Genomic DNA, 16,186 nt, shown 5'->3' with positions numbered 1-16,186 from the left:
AGGATATTTCTCGCTATATCTCTCATATTGTTGTCATTGATGAGGATTCTTATTCAATTTCATTGTTGAATTTTATTGAAATCATTTATGAGTCAACTAAATGAAAAAAAAAAATACAAATTTCAAAAGATGGCACTAAAATCATTAACCACATCATCATCATCATACTTATCCTAGCTCTTCAAGGTTTTCATATTCTAGCTCTTCAAGGTTTCCATTATGAGTCTTCATTTTTCATGTGTTCATGCCAAGTGATGCACAAGTTGTTAAACATGTTCTTTGCAAAGATTTTTAAACAACTTATATCCACATTGCCTTAGGTTACACTCAAATAATGTATATCACTAGATAATTTAAAGGATCAAGTAAAACACCTTATACGCTAGTCCAAGATTTTTTCTACAAGAGCCATGTATAATTAACATTTCCAAGAAAATGCCAATGTGAAAAAGGCTTAAAACCTATCCATTCAATTTGTAATGCCATAACTGTACAAAAGCTATTTGAATAAAGTTGGCTATAAAACCAACATATACTGATGAAGAAGAGCATCCTAAAAGAAACTTAACTTAGTACAGAACGCAAGTGCCACATACACTATCAGTATACCTAAATGCAAAGCCCGCTTACCGAATTCCAAAGATAAAAACTCATTCAATCTCTATCTGCTGAGGAAAATCTTCATTCTCATCCAACCTCGACTCCATCCCATCGACTACCTCTTCGGGTTTGAGTCCAGAGGCCTCAACAGTCCTCGAGATCCACTCCTTAAGGGGATCCTCGTTCAGATCCAGCCTCAGGAGACCAGCAAACATCCCGCCTAAGAAGGCCACCGGTTCCTGAGAAAAAAAAAATGTGATACAGTCAAAAAGGCATTTCCTTGCAGACCAAAATGTTTTACGCATAACAACAAACACCTTGAGAGCATCCTTAACGATAGGTTGGTCTTCTAAGGGATTGAAGAAGGCTTGAACCCTAAAACCGACTCGAACTTTTCTAGGTGATAAAGCCCACGGTTTCCGACCACGCTTCAAACAGGAAGGAGAGGTAGAGAAAGGAATGGAAGCGAACCTGCTCTGCAAATGGGCAAAAATAGATTTTTAACAAATCGATGTGCGGACGTTGGCGGGGGAATGAGAAAGGAGTTGCAGAGGCAATAAAGTTGTGTAATTTCGAGGCTCACTGCGGCTGCGGATGCACAGAGGCCAGCCATGCCTTCAGACTTCCTCCTGCGAGCTAATAAGATTCTTGAACGATTTTGATTTCTGGATTGAACTCTCGCAGTAGGAAAAAAAAAGGATCTTAAATAGGTTATCAGCCGAATATAACGGGGCAACCTTAGCCTTTGATGAAAATAATCAAATCGAATCTTTTCTGGTAGTAATCGAATCTGGACTGATATGTAACAATCGATACATCGATAGTGGTGCTGACTAGAACTGTATTCGAAGATGGGATTCTTTAATATTTCTTATAAAATTCTCCCAGATGAAAAAAGTTAGTCTTCGAGGATTAGTAATTTGGTGATTGTTGCGTAGTGAAATATTTAAGACAGTGGAGAAATATGACATTTAACGTCTTAATTTTATATCAATATCTGATACACAATTAGATAAAAGAGATAGTGTAGCATTCATAATAGACATCAATGGTTTTTACGTGGAAACCCTTAAAAATAAGAAAAATCACAGGACTTGACTCAATTTGAATGAATCAACTATTATTTGCAGTTGATTATAAATGAGGCCCTTCTTGGTGGGAAGGCTCTAGGTTGAGGTAACAAATGTAAATCATATTACATGGTGAGAATTTGAATAATTAGTATTGAAATATTTGTTTAGTCAGCAGGCACCAACAAAGTTCGGAAAGACTGTAGTTTGTGATGATGGTTGGAAGGACCGTAGTAGGTGATGGAGGTCGGAAGGACCATAGCTGGCAAGAGATATGGGTGAAAAAGATCGTTGTCTGGCGATGGAGGTCGGAAGGACCATAGAAGGAAACGGAGGTCAAAAGGACTATAGTCAGCATGAGACATGAGTCAGAAAAACTGGTATCTGGTGATGGAGGTTATAAGGATCGTAGTAGGGGACGGAGGTCGGACTGTATTTGACAGGAGACAAGGGTCAGAAGGATCGTTGTCTTGTGATGGAGTTCGGAAGGACCGTAGTATGTGACGAAGGTCGGAAGGACCATAGTCAGCAATAGACAGGGGCAAGAAAGATCGTTGTCTAACGATGGAGGTCGGAAGGATCGTAGTAGGCGACAGAGGTCGAAAGAATCGTAGCAGGCGACAGAGGTCGAAAGGACCGTAGTAGGCGACTGAGGTCGGAAAGACCATAGTTGGCAGTAAACAAGGGTTAGAAAGACCGTTGTCTGGCGATGGAGGTTGGAATGACCGTAGTATGCGACGAAGGTCGGAAGGATCATAGTCGGTAGGAGACAGGGATCAGAAAGACCTTTGTCTGGCGATGGAGGTTGGAAGGACAGTAGTAGGAGGTAGAAGTCGAAAGGACTGCAGTCGACATGAGACAGGGGTAAGAAAGGTCGTTGTCTAGCGATGGAGGTCAGAAGGACCATAGTAGGAGACAAAGGTCGAAAGAACCATAATTGGCAGGAGACAGGGGTCAGAATGACCGTTGTCTAGTGATGGAGGTCGGAAGGACCACAGTCGACAGGAGATAGGGGTCAAAAGATCATTGTCTGACATTGAGGTTGAAAGGATCGTAGTCGGCAAGAGATAGGGGTCAAAAAATTTGTTGTATGATGATGGATGTTGGAAGGACTGTAGCAGGTGATGGAGGTAGGAAGGACTATAGTCGACAGGAGACACGAGTCAGAAAGACCATTGTTTGATGATGGTGGTCGAAAGGACCGCAGCAGGCGACAGAGGTTGTAAAGACCATAATCGATAGGAAACAGGGGTCAAAAAGACTGTTTTCTGACGATGGAGATCCGAAGGACCATAATCTGTAGGAGATAGGAGTCAGAAAGATCATAGTCGTAAGGCGGTGGTTTGGTGGAAGTTCAGGCGTTATTTATTGGTATTGTGGAACTCTGACTTCTATCGGTGGTCTAACGAAAGTTTAGGCCTCATTCTGAGGTCTGGAGTTCCCATGAACCACCACCTAACACTTGAAGGTCCACCGGACCACTACCTGATGCACAGAGTTCCACCAAATAATCATTTGATGCCCATAGTTCCACCGGCCGGACCACCGCCTTACGACAATGATCTTTCTAGTCCCTATCTCCTGACGACCATGGTCCTTTAGACCTCCATCGCCAAACAATGGTCTTTTTAACCCTGTCTCCTACTGACTACGGTCCTTCCGACCTCCACCGCTAGACAACAGTCTTTCTGACTCTTGTCTCCTGCCGACTAGTCCCTTCGATCTCGTCGCCTACTACGGTCCTTTCGACCTCCATCGCTAGGCAACGATCTTTCTGACCCATGTCTCCTGTCGACTATGGTCCTTCCAACCTCCGTTACCTGCCGACTATGATCTTACAGACTAAATGAACATATAAATATTAATTTTTGCAATTTCTACAATGTAATGTATTCTATGTGATGTATATCTATTATATCAAGCCAAGACATTCCCTCAAATGAAGGGCCTCATTTGTAATATATTACAAATAATAGTGGATTCATTCAAACTGGGCTAGACCCCGTGATTTTTCCCCATTTTCAAGAGTTTCCACATAAAATTCCTGGTGTCTATTATAAACGTTACACCCTCTCTTTTATGTGCTTGTGTGTTGGATCTTCGTACAAAGCTAAGACATTAAATATCATATTTCTCTACCGCCACGAATATTCCAGGACACAACAATGATGATCACCTTCAATGTGGACATCCACTTAAGGGTTGCACTCTATCAAGAATCTCAAATCTCATGTCTGAGTTTGTGGTGCATAATTATCAATAATATGGACAAGCACTTTGATATTGTTTTATTAGAGCATCAATGAATGTCTTGATTTAATAATTTGATTCAAATTTAATTTAAAAAATTTAAATTAAAATCAAGAAATAAAGCTCGAACTTTTCAATCGAACTCTAAACTATAATTTATCTAGTGAGTCGAACCTCAATTTAGCAAACAAGCTTAGAGTTGAGCTCGAGCTTGACTCAAGCTCAATAAGAACTAAACAAACTTAATTTGATTAGGTAAATATACGACTCGACTCGACTCATTTGCTCCTCTAAATTGAGCTCACCCACAATTCTCTTGACTAGAAGACCTAACAATCATTTTATGTAGCTAGCTTAGGTACAGTAGATTTTGCTCACTGATTTTATATATAATTTAATTTTATTATACTTATTTTATAAAGTGAATATCTCCATTGATGAACTCTTCAACTCCCACAATAATTGAACCTTCTTCTTCTTCTTCGTCTTCTTCAGATAATATTAAATTACAGAACTACAGCTTGATCTTGTCTTCAATTATAGCTAGCTGGCAATAAATACATTGGGAATATACATTCGCTATCCGCCTCCAGCTGGACGTTATTTACGTTGACTATGTCAAGCAAAGACTAAGTCAATGATTTGACTTTGACTGTTTTGGCGATTTAAACCCGAGCAACTATAAATACAGAAACCTTCATTGCTCTTCACTTCATAACCAGCAAGGAAGAAGTGAGAGCTGCTTCAATGGAGGCCATCAAGAGCTTGAAGTTCTACTGGCGCCGAAGAGCCTACCAGAGATTAGAGGACGTGCCGGCAAGCAAGAAGCTTGCGGTTGTAAGGCTCGGAGCCGGCCAAAAAAGCTGGCGGCGGTCATGGAAGGCGGTGGCGGTGAGGCCGGCGCTGAGACTGAAGAGACTGATTGTTCTGGCTTCACCAGGGAAACTACTGGCCAGGCTGAGGGACGCTTATATGAACGGTATGCTGATGCTCGCCGGAGGTGCGGGTGCTGCTGCGAGGAAGAACGGGGCGGTGTGGGATCGCCGGATTCCGAGGGCGAGGCATGGAAGTTTGAGAGGCGGAGACTTCGAGAAGAGATTGATGATTCATCTTTATAACTCTGTTATCGCTACTCGGTAGCTCTTAATTTAATTTTTGACTGCTGTTATACTTAGAGGAATCACAAAATTGTTTGTGAAACTATGAATGAAATTTTGTTTAGTCTATTCAGTTTGTTTGAAACAGTTCTTAATCAATTGTTGATCTTTTTCGTTCATAAGCACTGCCTGTACGCATTTGGAATCGCAAACGAACAAACATAGAGTTTTGATCGCTAGAATGACCGCAAATGCATCCAACATCACATCGATTAATCCCGATATTTCAAACGATCAAACATGGAGTTTGATCACTGAAAGGAAAATTATATTTTTTTCCGGCTGCCGAATCGGTGGAATATAATCGCCGGATTTACCGGCTGATAAGACGGCGGAAAATCTACCGGAGATTTTCCCCACGGAAAATTCGCCGGCGAAAATCGTCAGACTTAAATGGTTGATCTTTTGCTGGAAGGTCGAAGGCTTTATTTCTGCTCCTGTTTCAATTTTCCCCATTTCCCGTTTCTGCTCTTCACTCTCGCTTTACTCAGCTTGATTTCCGACCAGTTTGAGGTTGATTCTTCAGTAGATCTGAAGGATTTTTTTCCCTTCTTAATCTCCTGAAAATTTTTATTTAAATTTCATTGATTATTATTAATAATATTATTTTATTTTAGCTTGTGAAAATTAAGATTTTAGTTTTTTGGAGAAAATTTTTAAATTTTAAGAATAAATGTATGGTTCTAACAAAAATTGATAACCTTACGTTAGATGTTGCTTTTATTTTATATAGATATATATTTTTATTTATGCAATTTTTTTTTTACAGATTTCAATTTTTCAGTTTATTTAGTTAGGTCTTAGATTTTTTTTTTTTATAACTTATCTAATTAAAAAAAATACATTAAACAAATGTACTTTTTAAATATAAAAAAAATATGATATAAATATAGAAATGACCGAAAAGGCCAAAGTTAATTGAAAAACTGGTCTGAACCAAATGAGGCTTCGTTTGTTTTTTTTGTGCTTTTGTAAAACACAGTTTTAAAAAACATTAGTTCAGAAAATGGAATTTTCTAACGGAGAAGCACATTTAAAAAGCATTCTCAAAACTGCAGAAAAATGAGAAAAAGGAGTTAATGGGAACGTGATTTGACGAACCAAACAACACAAAAAAAAAATCCTCCGTTTTAGGAAACGGAGAAGGCAAAAAAACGCTCAAACAAATAAAGCCTAAATGTTCATATTCTAAACTTAAAAAATCAAGCATGTCTAACACTAGTTGAAGGTATGTTTAATTTCAAATGGAGCATATTTCAACCTAATCATATGGGGAGTGCGAGTCACCTATTGATTCTCACATACAAGCTTCAACAAGTTATATATGAACATCAACAATTATGACTAATTCGAATAATAGTTAGTACCAATACAATATAAACTACAGTATCTGTATCAATAACAATAAGAAGTAATAAATGATAGTAATCAATATAAGTATATTTTTCAGATATTCAGAAGAGGGAATCTTGATCTTGCTCATGCACTTATGATTCTCAATCAGTCACCCCTTATTATTCTCAATCAATGAACTTCTTATAACTCCTCATGAAACACGTGAGAATCACCCTGACTCTTTATAACACTCAATCAATCTCCATCTTTTTATGACTCTAATCCACTAACTCCCATAGGAGGATCATGTGGATCTTGAGGATATCACATGGGATTATCATATCATATATCAGTATATTCTATCTGTACATTATATCAGAGTCAGACTAGTTGCAATATTATGTTCTTGCATGACTTAATCATATCAATCATTCCAGTATATATTACCTTGCAGTCTTATCATGTCAAATTATAGTATAATATTTTTCAACAAATATCTAGTTTGTCTTTTTTCTTGCTCATTTTACCCAAAAATTTTTTACACATATTTAATATGTGAAAATATAATAAAATAATGTCATATTGATCACAATAATCAAATCTATAACATATCAAAAGTTATACACTGAAAGCACATAAAATCAAGAGATAATGCATGTTGGCAGATTTAATAGAGATAAATATATAGAAATCAAAATCATCAAAAACAAAAGTATGAGGATAATTACTAACAATAATCAGAACACTTTTTACAATAAAAGCGATGGATGAAAATGGCCAAAAATTGGCTTTCTCTCTCATCTTTCTCTCCGTTCTCCCTTTCTTTATCGAGCAAGTCGTGGTCAAAATGGGGAGAAGGCAGAGCTGAAATACTTTAATGCACGCTTTGGTCGTTCGAGCCCCAAAGGATCATTTGCAGTCACCGCGAGCTCCAACCAAATGCCAGATTCAATGACATTTAGCGCTAGGTAAAACAGAGTGACCCCAATATAGATGTCGCACTGTTCACAAATATCATTTTTTCTCCATTTTTGTTCAGTTGGAGTTTGGGTGGAGCAAGAATATACCTAGTATATTCTTTTTTAATGTTATGAAATGGAGTTTAATTGGAGATGAGTTACTACATTTTAAAATATTATTGTATTTTAGAGTGTTAAAGTTGGAGATGATCTAAAACATATTTTTAATATAAAATTTTCGTGAACTAAAATTTTTTATACATTTTAGAAAGCGTTAAGAAAGCTACCCCAAACGAAACCTTTGATTCATTCTTTTGACTGAATCACACTATATCTCGAAAAATAATAAATAGATAATCCTATTTTGTTTAACAAAATTTTTAAAGAGTCGTGCTTAGTTGGGTTTTTCTGACTTTGACAGCTTAATGTATTGATCAACTTAATAAATTGGCATAATAAGCTTTCTTTTGTCGTTATTAACATATAAATAAAGTACTCTGCAAAGCGCGTTATTCCTAATCATGAAATAATCCATATGAGCTACAATTATAATTAATTTGAGCTATAATCATATATTATTTTAAATTATGACTGAATGCTAAAAGTAATTGTTTTTTTTTTTCATTTAAAAACAAATAAATCTTTGTGAATTAATATAAATTGGAATTTAAGCATCTTTTAGGACAGTTTCTCACCGCTTTATAAAACGGCTTTTCATTACAAAATTTTTTTATACTCAAAAGCTATTTAAGAAAGTTGCAAAAAAACTATCTCAAACAAAACCTTAATTTTATAAGTGATCTATAATTAATAATGCTCATATGTACTGATATAGGATTGGATCATTGCAGTATTATTGGGTATGTCTTATTGAGACATTCTGTACGACTATCAAATTGCTGGAATTATAGTTTAGTTGATCTTGAATTTAATTCTAGAAGTTTCTAATTTAAATTTCATCTCTAGATTCACGTGAATTTTGCAAATTTTTCATAGGGATATAAATTCCCATTTGTAAATGTAGGATCTCAATTTATAAACTCTCAAAAAAATATAGTTTTTATTTTTCTGCTAACAAATTAGAAAATATTAATTTAGCAGCCACTAAAAATTAAAGGTGTCAAGAAGTGATCTGACTCGTCAATGCGAACTGAATCTAACACGAAAAATTCGGGTTTGATTGACTAATTTAATTAACATGTCAGATTCGTGTTGGGTTTTCCAACCCATTATTTAAGCTAGTTGAGTAAAAACTCATTTAATGTATTTTTTTTCTTAATTTTTTTACATGTGGATATAATCTTATTATTTTTTTATCAAAAAATATAAAATTTATAGTTAATAAGTCATTAAAAAAAATAAGCAAAATATATTAACGGATCAAATTTGGGTCGTTCAGGTTACTGGCAAGTAGGATCGTATCAATTTCGGGTTGAATCCGAATTAGATCCATCCCCGCATCTGCTCGGCCCTTACCACCCATTTATTAAACGGTCAACAAAGAAGGAAAACTGGGCCCACCATCTCCCCACACGGACGTGCCCTTTGTTGACCCAGTACACAAGAGAACAAATCCACGCATTGACTTTGACTATTTTAACAAAATAAAACCCAGACACTATAAATACAAAAGCAATCCTCAGCACTTCAATATCAGCTAAGAAGGAAGAACAGAGAGCTGCACCGATGGAGGCCATCAAGAGCTTGAAATCCTACTGGCGCCGCCGATCCTACCAAAGATTAGAGGACGTGCCCGCTGCAAAGAAAATTGCTGTTGTGAGGCTTGGCAACGGCGGCCAAAGGTGGCGGCGGTCAAGGAAGAGAGTGGTGGTGCGGCAGGCGATGTGCTTGAAGAAGTTAAGTGTTCCGAAATCGCCGGTGAAAGTGATGGCTAGTTTGAGAGATGCTTACATGAACGCCATGTTGGTGCTCGCCGGAGGCGGCGGTGGCGGGGCGGTGTGGGATCGCAGGATACCGAGGGCGAGGCAGGCAAGTATGAAAAGTGGAGACTTTGAGAAGAGAGTGATGATTCATCTTTATAACTCTGTTATTGCTACTCGATAAATTTTTTTATTATTGATTGTTGTATTATATTGTAATTTCTATTTTTATTGATATTATTGCCTAATTGTAAATTATTTGGAAGAATCTTGCAAAATTTTGCAAGGTTGTAAATTTATTTATTTGTCCAATCTCCAGTTCGTTTGAAGCAGATTTTAATAAAAGAAATTAGTATCTAGAGCCACAAATCTTTTAGCTGAATTAGTAAGGGTTGAGATTATTGATGAAGAGAAAAAAGTGGGCTTTTGAAGATTATAGAGGCAAAATATGCTGATGCATATTATATTTATTTATAAGATCATTTTGATGTGATGATGATCAAAGAACTGTGCTTGAGACAATGAAGGTTGGAGGATTGTTGTTATGTAACGACAATTGAATGATTGTGGTTGGACGACATAGATCAAAAGATTGTAGTCTAGTGATGGGAGCCGAAGAACCATACTTGGTGGTTTCGGGGTGGAGGTTTAATGATTGTGGTAAAAGGTAGCTGTACATCCAACTATAGTAGGCAGTCAGTGATGATTTGACAATAGTGGTTGGATAACTTTGTTCCAATGATGTTGATGCAACAACAACAATTGGGAAATGATCTAATGGAACTTTGCGATTGTCGCAACCTTTGAGATCTATTAATCTCAAGCTAGTAGTTTACTTCATTTAGAGAGTAGAGGTCTATTTATAATTTTAGGAATTGACATGCTCCTTAAATATAGTTTAGCTCTAGAACCCACCATCAGATGACATATATTGATTCTTTCAATATTTAAACGCCTTTGTGATTTCAAGCGATACCAAGCTCGTTGGATTCATCTTGTCAACACATTCGATTTGAAAAACAAAATGCAAAATTCGAAGATTTTTTTGGTCATCCAATTAGCATTTTGAAGATTTCAATTATGTTTTACTTACTTGATTTGGGCTCGTTTGGATTTAGATCCCTCTCTTCAAAACATTCATCTTGAATGTAAGTTTTATAAAAAAAACAAAATTTTGATGATTATGAATTTAATTGTAAAATTTTTTTAATTAAAAAATATATCAAAATTCGTGTATGATCTAATCTAATTTTGATGGTCCATCAAAATTATCAGACATCCTAGAGATATAAAACTTGAAAATAATTTAAAATATTTGTAAGAGAAGTATGATATTGTCCAAAATAATTTGATAACTAAAGCTAAGAAAAAAAAAGATTGATTGGTTTAATTAATCTTGATTTTGTTTCGTTGATAAATTAGCTTGTCTTTTGAAAAATTGATTTCTTGAGGGAAAATCATCAACTTGCGATTTTTACGATTTTTACAATTTCTGATTGCAAGTGCAAAAGTTAATTTAATTGGTGGAATAATAAATTATCGTTTTGTAAATATGAATTTATTATTTATGACCTTTAGATTCACTTTTTTTATTTGAAATGTTAGAATTGTATGAAAGAAGGGATGTTCACTCTCATCTCCTTTAGTTTTTTTATAATTATAATTGTTGACTCTTAGATATGAAGTGCAATTTATTATTATTGTATTTCATTGACCAGTTTGTATTATTGACATGGTAGCTATCAAATTTAATGCATGTATATTTTTTTATAGCTATTAGTGGAAGTTAGCAATTTGACTTAGTTGTTTAGTCCTATACGTCATAATATGTAACTTGTACGAATCAAATAGGTTTGTTGTTGATTAGCTCGGTCGAGAAATGCACTAATCTAAAATGAGTATCACTTTGAAGTGCAGTTGTTGGACCAAGTCCATATATAGGCAGATATTTGACTCAATGAAGCTCACATTATATAAGCTTACTGTCAAGGAGCTCGACCAATGAGACACATATTTTAAGCAAGTTTGACCAATAAACTTGCGTCAGCAAGCCTTCACTCATAGAAGTTCTTAGTTTATGATGACTCTGTTCTTTCAACGATTCACTTCAGTTAATGTCATTTTTCTTCCACGAATATCCCTGTTAAAGCTACAAGAGGTACACACTTATAGAACTGGTAATCACGACTCTATCAATTACGTTTGTCCTCAACCCATAGCCACTAGTATGGAATTCTTGCCTAGACAACTCATCACTCACCCTCAAAGATTTGCCACTTCTCTAGGGTGATCGCTTTCGTATACTCACCCACGATACTCATCTTGGTAGTCTAAGATATTCACATTTGAGGATACACCAGAGCACTAGCCTTCCAGGACTCCCTCCTGCCCATAGTACTTACCAGATACATCTAGAGCTACATCAAAGATATACAAGGACGTGATGGTGCACAAGTTATCTGAATTTAATTTATTTTTAATCACTAATTATATATTATTATTATTATTAACTTCTAAATTTGGAGGTCGGTAATGATTTTTTAAATGACATATTAAATCTTTTTTCAGCTTACCAAATAAATAAATAAAAAATTCAGATAAATGCAAGTTGCATCTGAATTCAATCAATGTATGCTTATCTTATGAAGACTCACCCTAAAAGATTTGCACTTGTCTAGGGTGATCGCTTTCGTATACTCACCCACGATACTCATCTTGGTAGTCTAAGATATTCACATTTGAGGATACACCAGAGCACTAGCCTTCCAGGACTCCCTCCTGCCCATAGTACTTACCAGATACATCTAGAGCCACATCAAAGATATACAAGGACATGATGCCACACCAATTATCTGAATTTAGTTTAGTTTTTCTCACTAATTATATATTATTATTATTATTAACTTCTAAATTTGGAGGTCGGTAATGATTTTTTAAATGACATATTAAATCTTTTTTCAGCTTACCAAATAAATAAATAAAAAATTCAGATAAATGCAAGTTGCATCTGAATTCAATCAATGTATGCTTATCTTATGAAGATTATTAAACGGCCTCCTAATTTGACTTGCAGAATTAAGTGAAATGAATGAATCTTCAGTCCTAATTTGACTTTCAGTTTATGTAAAATCCACAAATTTTTATGTAAATAACTAATTAATTATAGGCAAAAATTTAAATTGTAGAAATAAAATATAATAATCGTTTTCCAAATATAATCATAAATATAAGTAATTATTATTATTACAATTCTTAATTGCTCGTGTTAGAAAATTTGCAAAGGTAGAGCTAGAGTATAGAGTCTTAAGATTGTATAAAAATCAACCATGAACAAAATAATGTATAGGAGACTATAAGTTTTTTATATGAAAAGTTCGAGAAGGAGAAAATTCATGGGGGTCAGCCCAATTGTAATAATCCATTATAGAATTGGAGATACAAGAATACTCAATTTCGCACCATTATAGGGATTACAGAATTTAGATGTTTACATGTGGATGACTATAACCTCAGCAATGGAGTTAGATTTTGACAAAATTTTGGAGATGGTGGAGACAACTGCTGGAGGTGGTTGTCGACAATAATAGTCTGAAAATATAAGAATAACTCTTTACTTCTCTCAAATCCCGAACCTCCTATTTCTGCAAATAATGCCCTTGATCATAAATCATTTATCAAATATTTGAAATCAAATGATCTTGAACTCATCAGATTCGTCTTATTGATCTGCTCAATTTTACTCAAATATTATATAATTGAATATGTAATTCCTACTATGTAATGCAATATGTATGATGTACATTTGCTACATCAATCCAATGCCTTCTCCCAAGGAAGAGCCTCATTTGTAACGATTACAAATACTAGTGGATTCATTCAAACTGGGCCAGGCCCCGTGGTTTTTCCCCCTTTTCAGGGGTTTTCCACGTAAAAAACTCTGGTGTCTCTTATGAATATCCCCCCTCTCTTATCTGCTTGTGTGCTAGATCTTCGTACAATGCTAAGATGTTAAACTATATACTTCTCTACCGCCGCGAATGCTCCAGGACGCAACAATTACAATTCTTAATTGTTCGTGCTAGAAAATTTGCAAAGGTAGAGCTAGAGTATAGAGTCTTAAGATTGTATACAAATCAAGCATGAACGAAATAATGTATAGGAGACTATAAGTTTTTTATATGAAAAGTTCGAGAAGGAGAAAATTCAGGGGGTCAGCCCAATTGTAATAATTCATTATAGAATTGGAGATAAAAGAATACTCAATTTCGCACCATTATAGGAATTACAGAATTTAGATGTTTACATGTGGATGACTATAACCTCAGCAATGGAGTTAGATTTTGACAAAAGTTTGGAGACTATGGCGACAACTGCTGGAGGTGGTTGTCGACAATAATAATCTGAAAATATAAAATAACTCTTTGCTTCTCTCAAATCCTGAACCTCCTATTTCTGCAACGAATGTCCTTGATCATAAATCATTTATCAAACATTTGAAATCAAATGATCTTGAATTCATTAGATTCGTCTTATTGATCTGCTCAATTTTACTAAAATATTATATAATTGAAAGCTATTTGACCCATCAATTCAAGTTCAAAATTTTTAAAATATATTTCATATCATATTCATATATTTATTTGATTATGCCAGATCATGAAACTATCATCACAGCTCCTTCATTTGTCCAAATTACCCTGCTATTATGAGGCCAAGAGAAACTTTATGGAATAGTGGAAATGATGATCCTTCTTAGTCAAATCTTTCATAATATTCTTTGGATGTTATTCATTGTCGTTTTCTTTTGAAGAAAACGCAGTGCTCATTAAAAGAATGAAAGAAAGAATGTTATTGCTTTACAGTTCTATTGTTTACTCAATCATGAGAGATTATTATATACGAAGTTTGATACATATAATTATTCGATTTTGTGACTATGAACAATAAAAGCACAGTAAAAATTTAGTAGATGTAATAGTACAAGTCCTTAACTATCGAGATATTGTCCTCTTTGACTTAAGAATCTCACGGTTTTATCATGTTGGTGTAACTTCCTAGTAGATCACTCATTCTACAATTGCTCCAAGATGAGCACACTTAACTGCAGAGTTTCAAAGATTCTGGAGCATCACAGTAGTGAATAGTAAAAATACAGTAGCGAATAATAACTACTATTTTACTGTTCACAGTCACAAAATTGAATAATTCTCTATGTCCCAACTCCCCCCTAATAATTTCTCTTGATTCGCAGTATATATTGACTTATAAAAAATATCAAATTATGCTTCACAAACACGCTAACGTCAAACTCTTGGGCTGATCGACACACTTTCCTGCTAACCACCTCTAATTTATTATAGAAAAGGAATATGAACAAGTCAATACAAATCATAACTTAGCAAACCGTAGAAATGTCAACATTTGGATAATAACCATTTGATTAATACTATAAAAATATAAACCTCCTTATGAAACTTTCATCGCTGATCCAATGGAGGCAATCAAGAGCTTGCAGTCCTGCTGGCGGCGGCGAACCTACCAGAGGTTGGAGAGGTTGCCGGCGCCGAGGAAGGAGATAGACGTGGTGACGCTCGGTGACGAAGGTGGAAAAAAGTGGCGGCGTTGTAGTAAGGCGGTGGTGCTGGCGCGGCCGGTGATAAGGCTGAGTAAGCTAACTGTTATCAAAACGCCGGGAAGAGTGATGGCGAGGGTAAGGGACGCTTACATGAACGTCATGCTGATGCTCGCCGGAGACGGCGGCGTCGCCGCGAAGAAGGACGGCGTCGGTGGGGCGGTGTGGGATCGCCGGATTCCGAGGGCGAGGCAGGGGAGTTTGAAAGGTGGAAACTTTGAGAAGAAGGTGTTGATTCATCTTTATAACTCTGTCATCGATGCGCGGTAGCGCTGTAATTTCGCTGCCGCCTGCAGGTTGAGTTCTTTTTTATAATTTTGTGTCTTGTGAATCCATTTACAGGAATTATGGATATATTTGCAAGCTATGCATAGAAATAAACTTTTTTTTTTTTTTAATTTCTGCAACAATGAGAACAAAATTTCAATAAAAAAAAGAGTTTTTTTAAAAACTTTATTACAACACATACCAACATCCATCATCACCAACAAAACTCATCGGCGTAATTGCCACAAACACCAACATCTATTATCACCAAAAACATTGACATCCACCATCACCGGCAATTCTAATTTCTACCATCATCAATTCATCATCAACAACAATGTTTATCATCATCGCTAATGTTAATATTCACTGTCAACACAACATTAATGTCTGTCATGGCCAGTAAGACTGATGTCCATCAACGTCGATCAGCAGTAGTGATTGCCGACTATGGCGACAGAACACAACATTACCAATAAGATTGATGTCCATCAACGTCACCAGTAACGACTGGCCAACGATGGTGGTTGACGCTCATGACAGAAGATGGCGGCGATTACATGGAGGAGAAAAGATTACAAGCAGTGAGTTTTTCGTTTGGATTTGAACTTTGACTCATTTGAGTGAATTCTAAATTCATCAAAGAGAGCATTCTAAATTATTCAATTAACTTCAAATCAAACATCCAACAATTACAATTCCTATATTATTTTTATGTTATACTCAACAATCAAACAACCCCTTGATAAATAAAAAATTATTCACCAAAAGTTTTCTTGCCATTTGTGTAATTTATATGATATTAGATCTACGCATGAAAGTTCAAAGAGGCACATTCTTTATGACACAGTCCAAATGATGATCTCGATGTACTATCGCCATTTGTTTTCTTTTGTGATTTATGCTCAGTTTAATTATATGATTAAAAACTTAGAAATCTCGAAATAAATTGAAATTTCTTGTTAGATTTTTGTCATATTTGAAAATTGAAATAGATTAAATAATAAAATTGGCATTACTCATGCCATAAATTATA

The 16,186-nt window shown here is 35.5% G+C and overlaps 4 protein-coding genes across 4 annotated transcripts; 3 read left to right on the top strand and 1 right to left on the bottom strand.

Moving 5' to 3' along the window:
* Positions 1-393: 393 nt before the first annotated feature.
* LOC110106068 (UPF0426 protein At1g28150, chloroplastic) lies at positions 394-1,437 on the bottom strand. The gene is made up of 3 exons (XM_020835806.2): positions 1,184-1,437; positions 918-1,076; positions 394-839 (listed from the first exon to the last, which is right to left on the bottom strand). The coding sequence occupies exons 1-3, from the start codon at positions 1,211-1,213 to the stop codon at positions 651-653; spliced, it is 378 nt and encodes a 125-aa protein (XP_020691465.1). The 5' UTR covers positions 1,214-1,437; the 3' UTR covers positions 394-650.
* A 3,200-nt stretch (positions 1,438-4,637) lies between these two features.
* Positions 4,638-5,199, top strand: LOC110106074. The gene has a single exon (XM_020835816.2). It carries the CDS (start codon positions 4,668-4,670, stop codon positions 5,058-5,060), a length of 393 nt encoding a protein of 130 aa, XP_020691475.1. The 5' UTR covers positions 4,638-4,667; the 3' UTR covers positions 5,061-5,199.
* Positions 5,200-9,024: 3,825 nt separating this feature from the next.
* On the top strand, positions 9,025-9,612 carry LOC110106076. The gene has a single exon (XM_020835817.2). It carries the CDS (start codon positions 9,058-9,060, stop codon positions 9,433-9,435), a length of 378 nt encoding a protein of 125 aa, XP_020691476.1. The 5' UTR covers positions 9,025-9,057; the 3' UTR covers positions 9,436-9,612.
* A 5,093-nt stretch (positions 9,613-14,705) lies between these two features.
* Positions 14,706-15,260, top strand: LOC110106073. Its single transcript, XM_020835815.2, has one exon. It carries the CDS (start codon positions 14,743-14,745, stop codon positions 15,151-15,153), a length of 411 nt encoding a protein of 136 aa, XP_020691474.1. The 5' UTR covers positions 14,706-14,742; the 3' UTR covers positions 15,154-15,260.
* The last annotated feature ends 926 nt before the right edge of the window (positions 15,261-16,186 follow it).

Source organism: Dendrobium catenatum, unplaced genomic scaffold (genome assembly GCF_001605985.2).
Source record: "Dendrobium catenatum unplaced genomic scaffold, ASM160598v2 fragScaff_scaffold_1497, whole genome shotgun sequence".
NCBI lineage: Eukaryota > Viridiplantae > Streptophyta > Magnoliopsida > Asparagales > Orchidaceae > Dendrobium > Dendrobium catenatum.
Note: the sequence above shows the minus strand (reverse complement) of the source record. Positions and strands in the feature narration are given on the sequence as shown.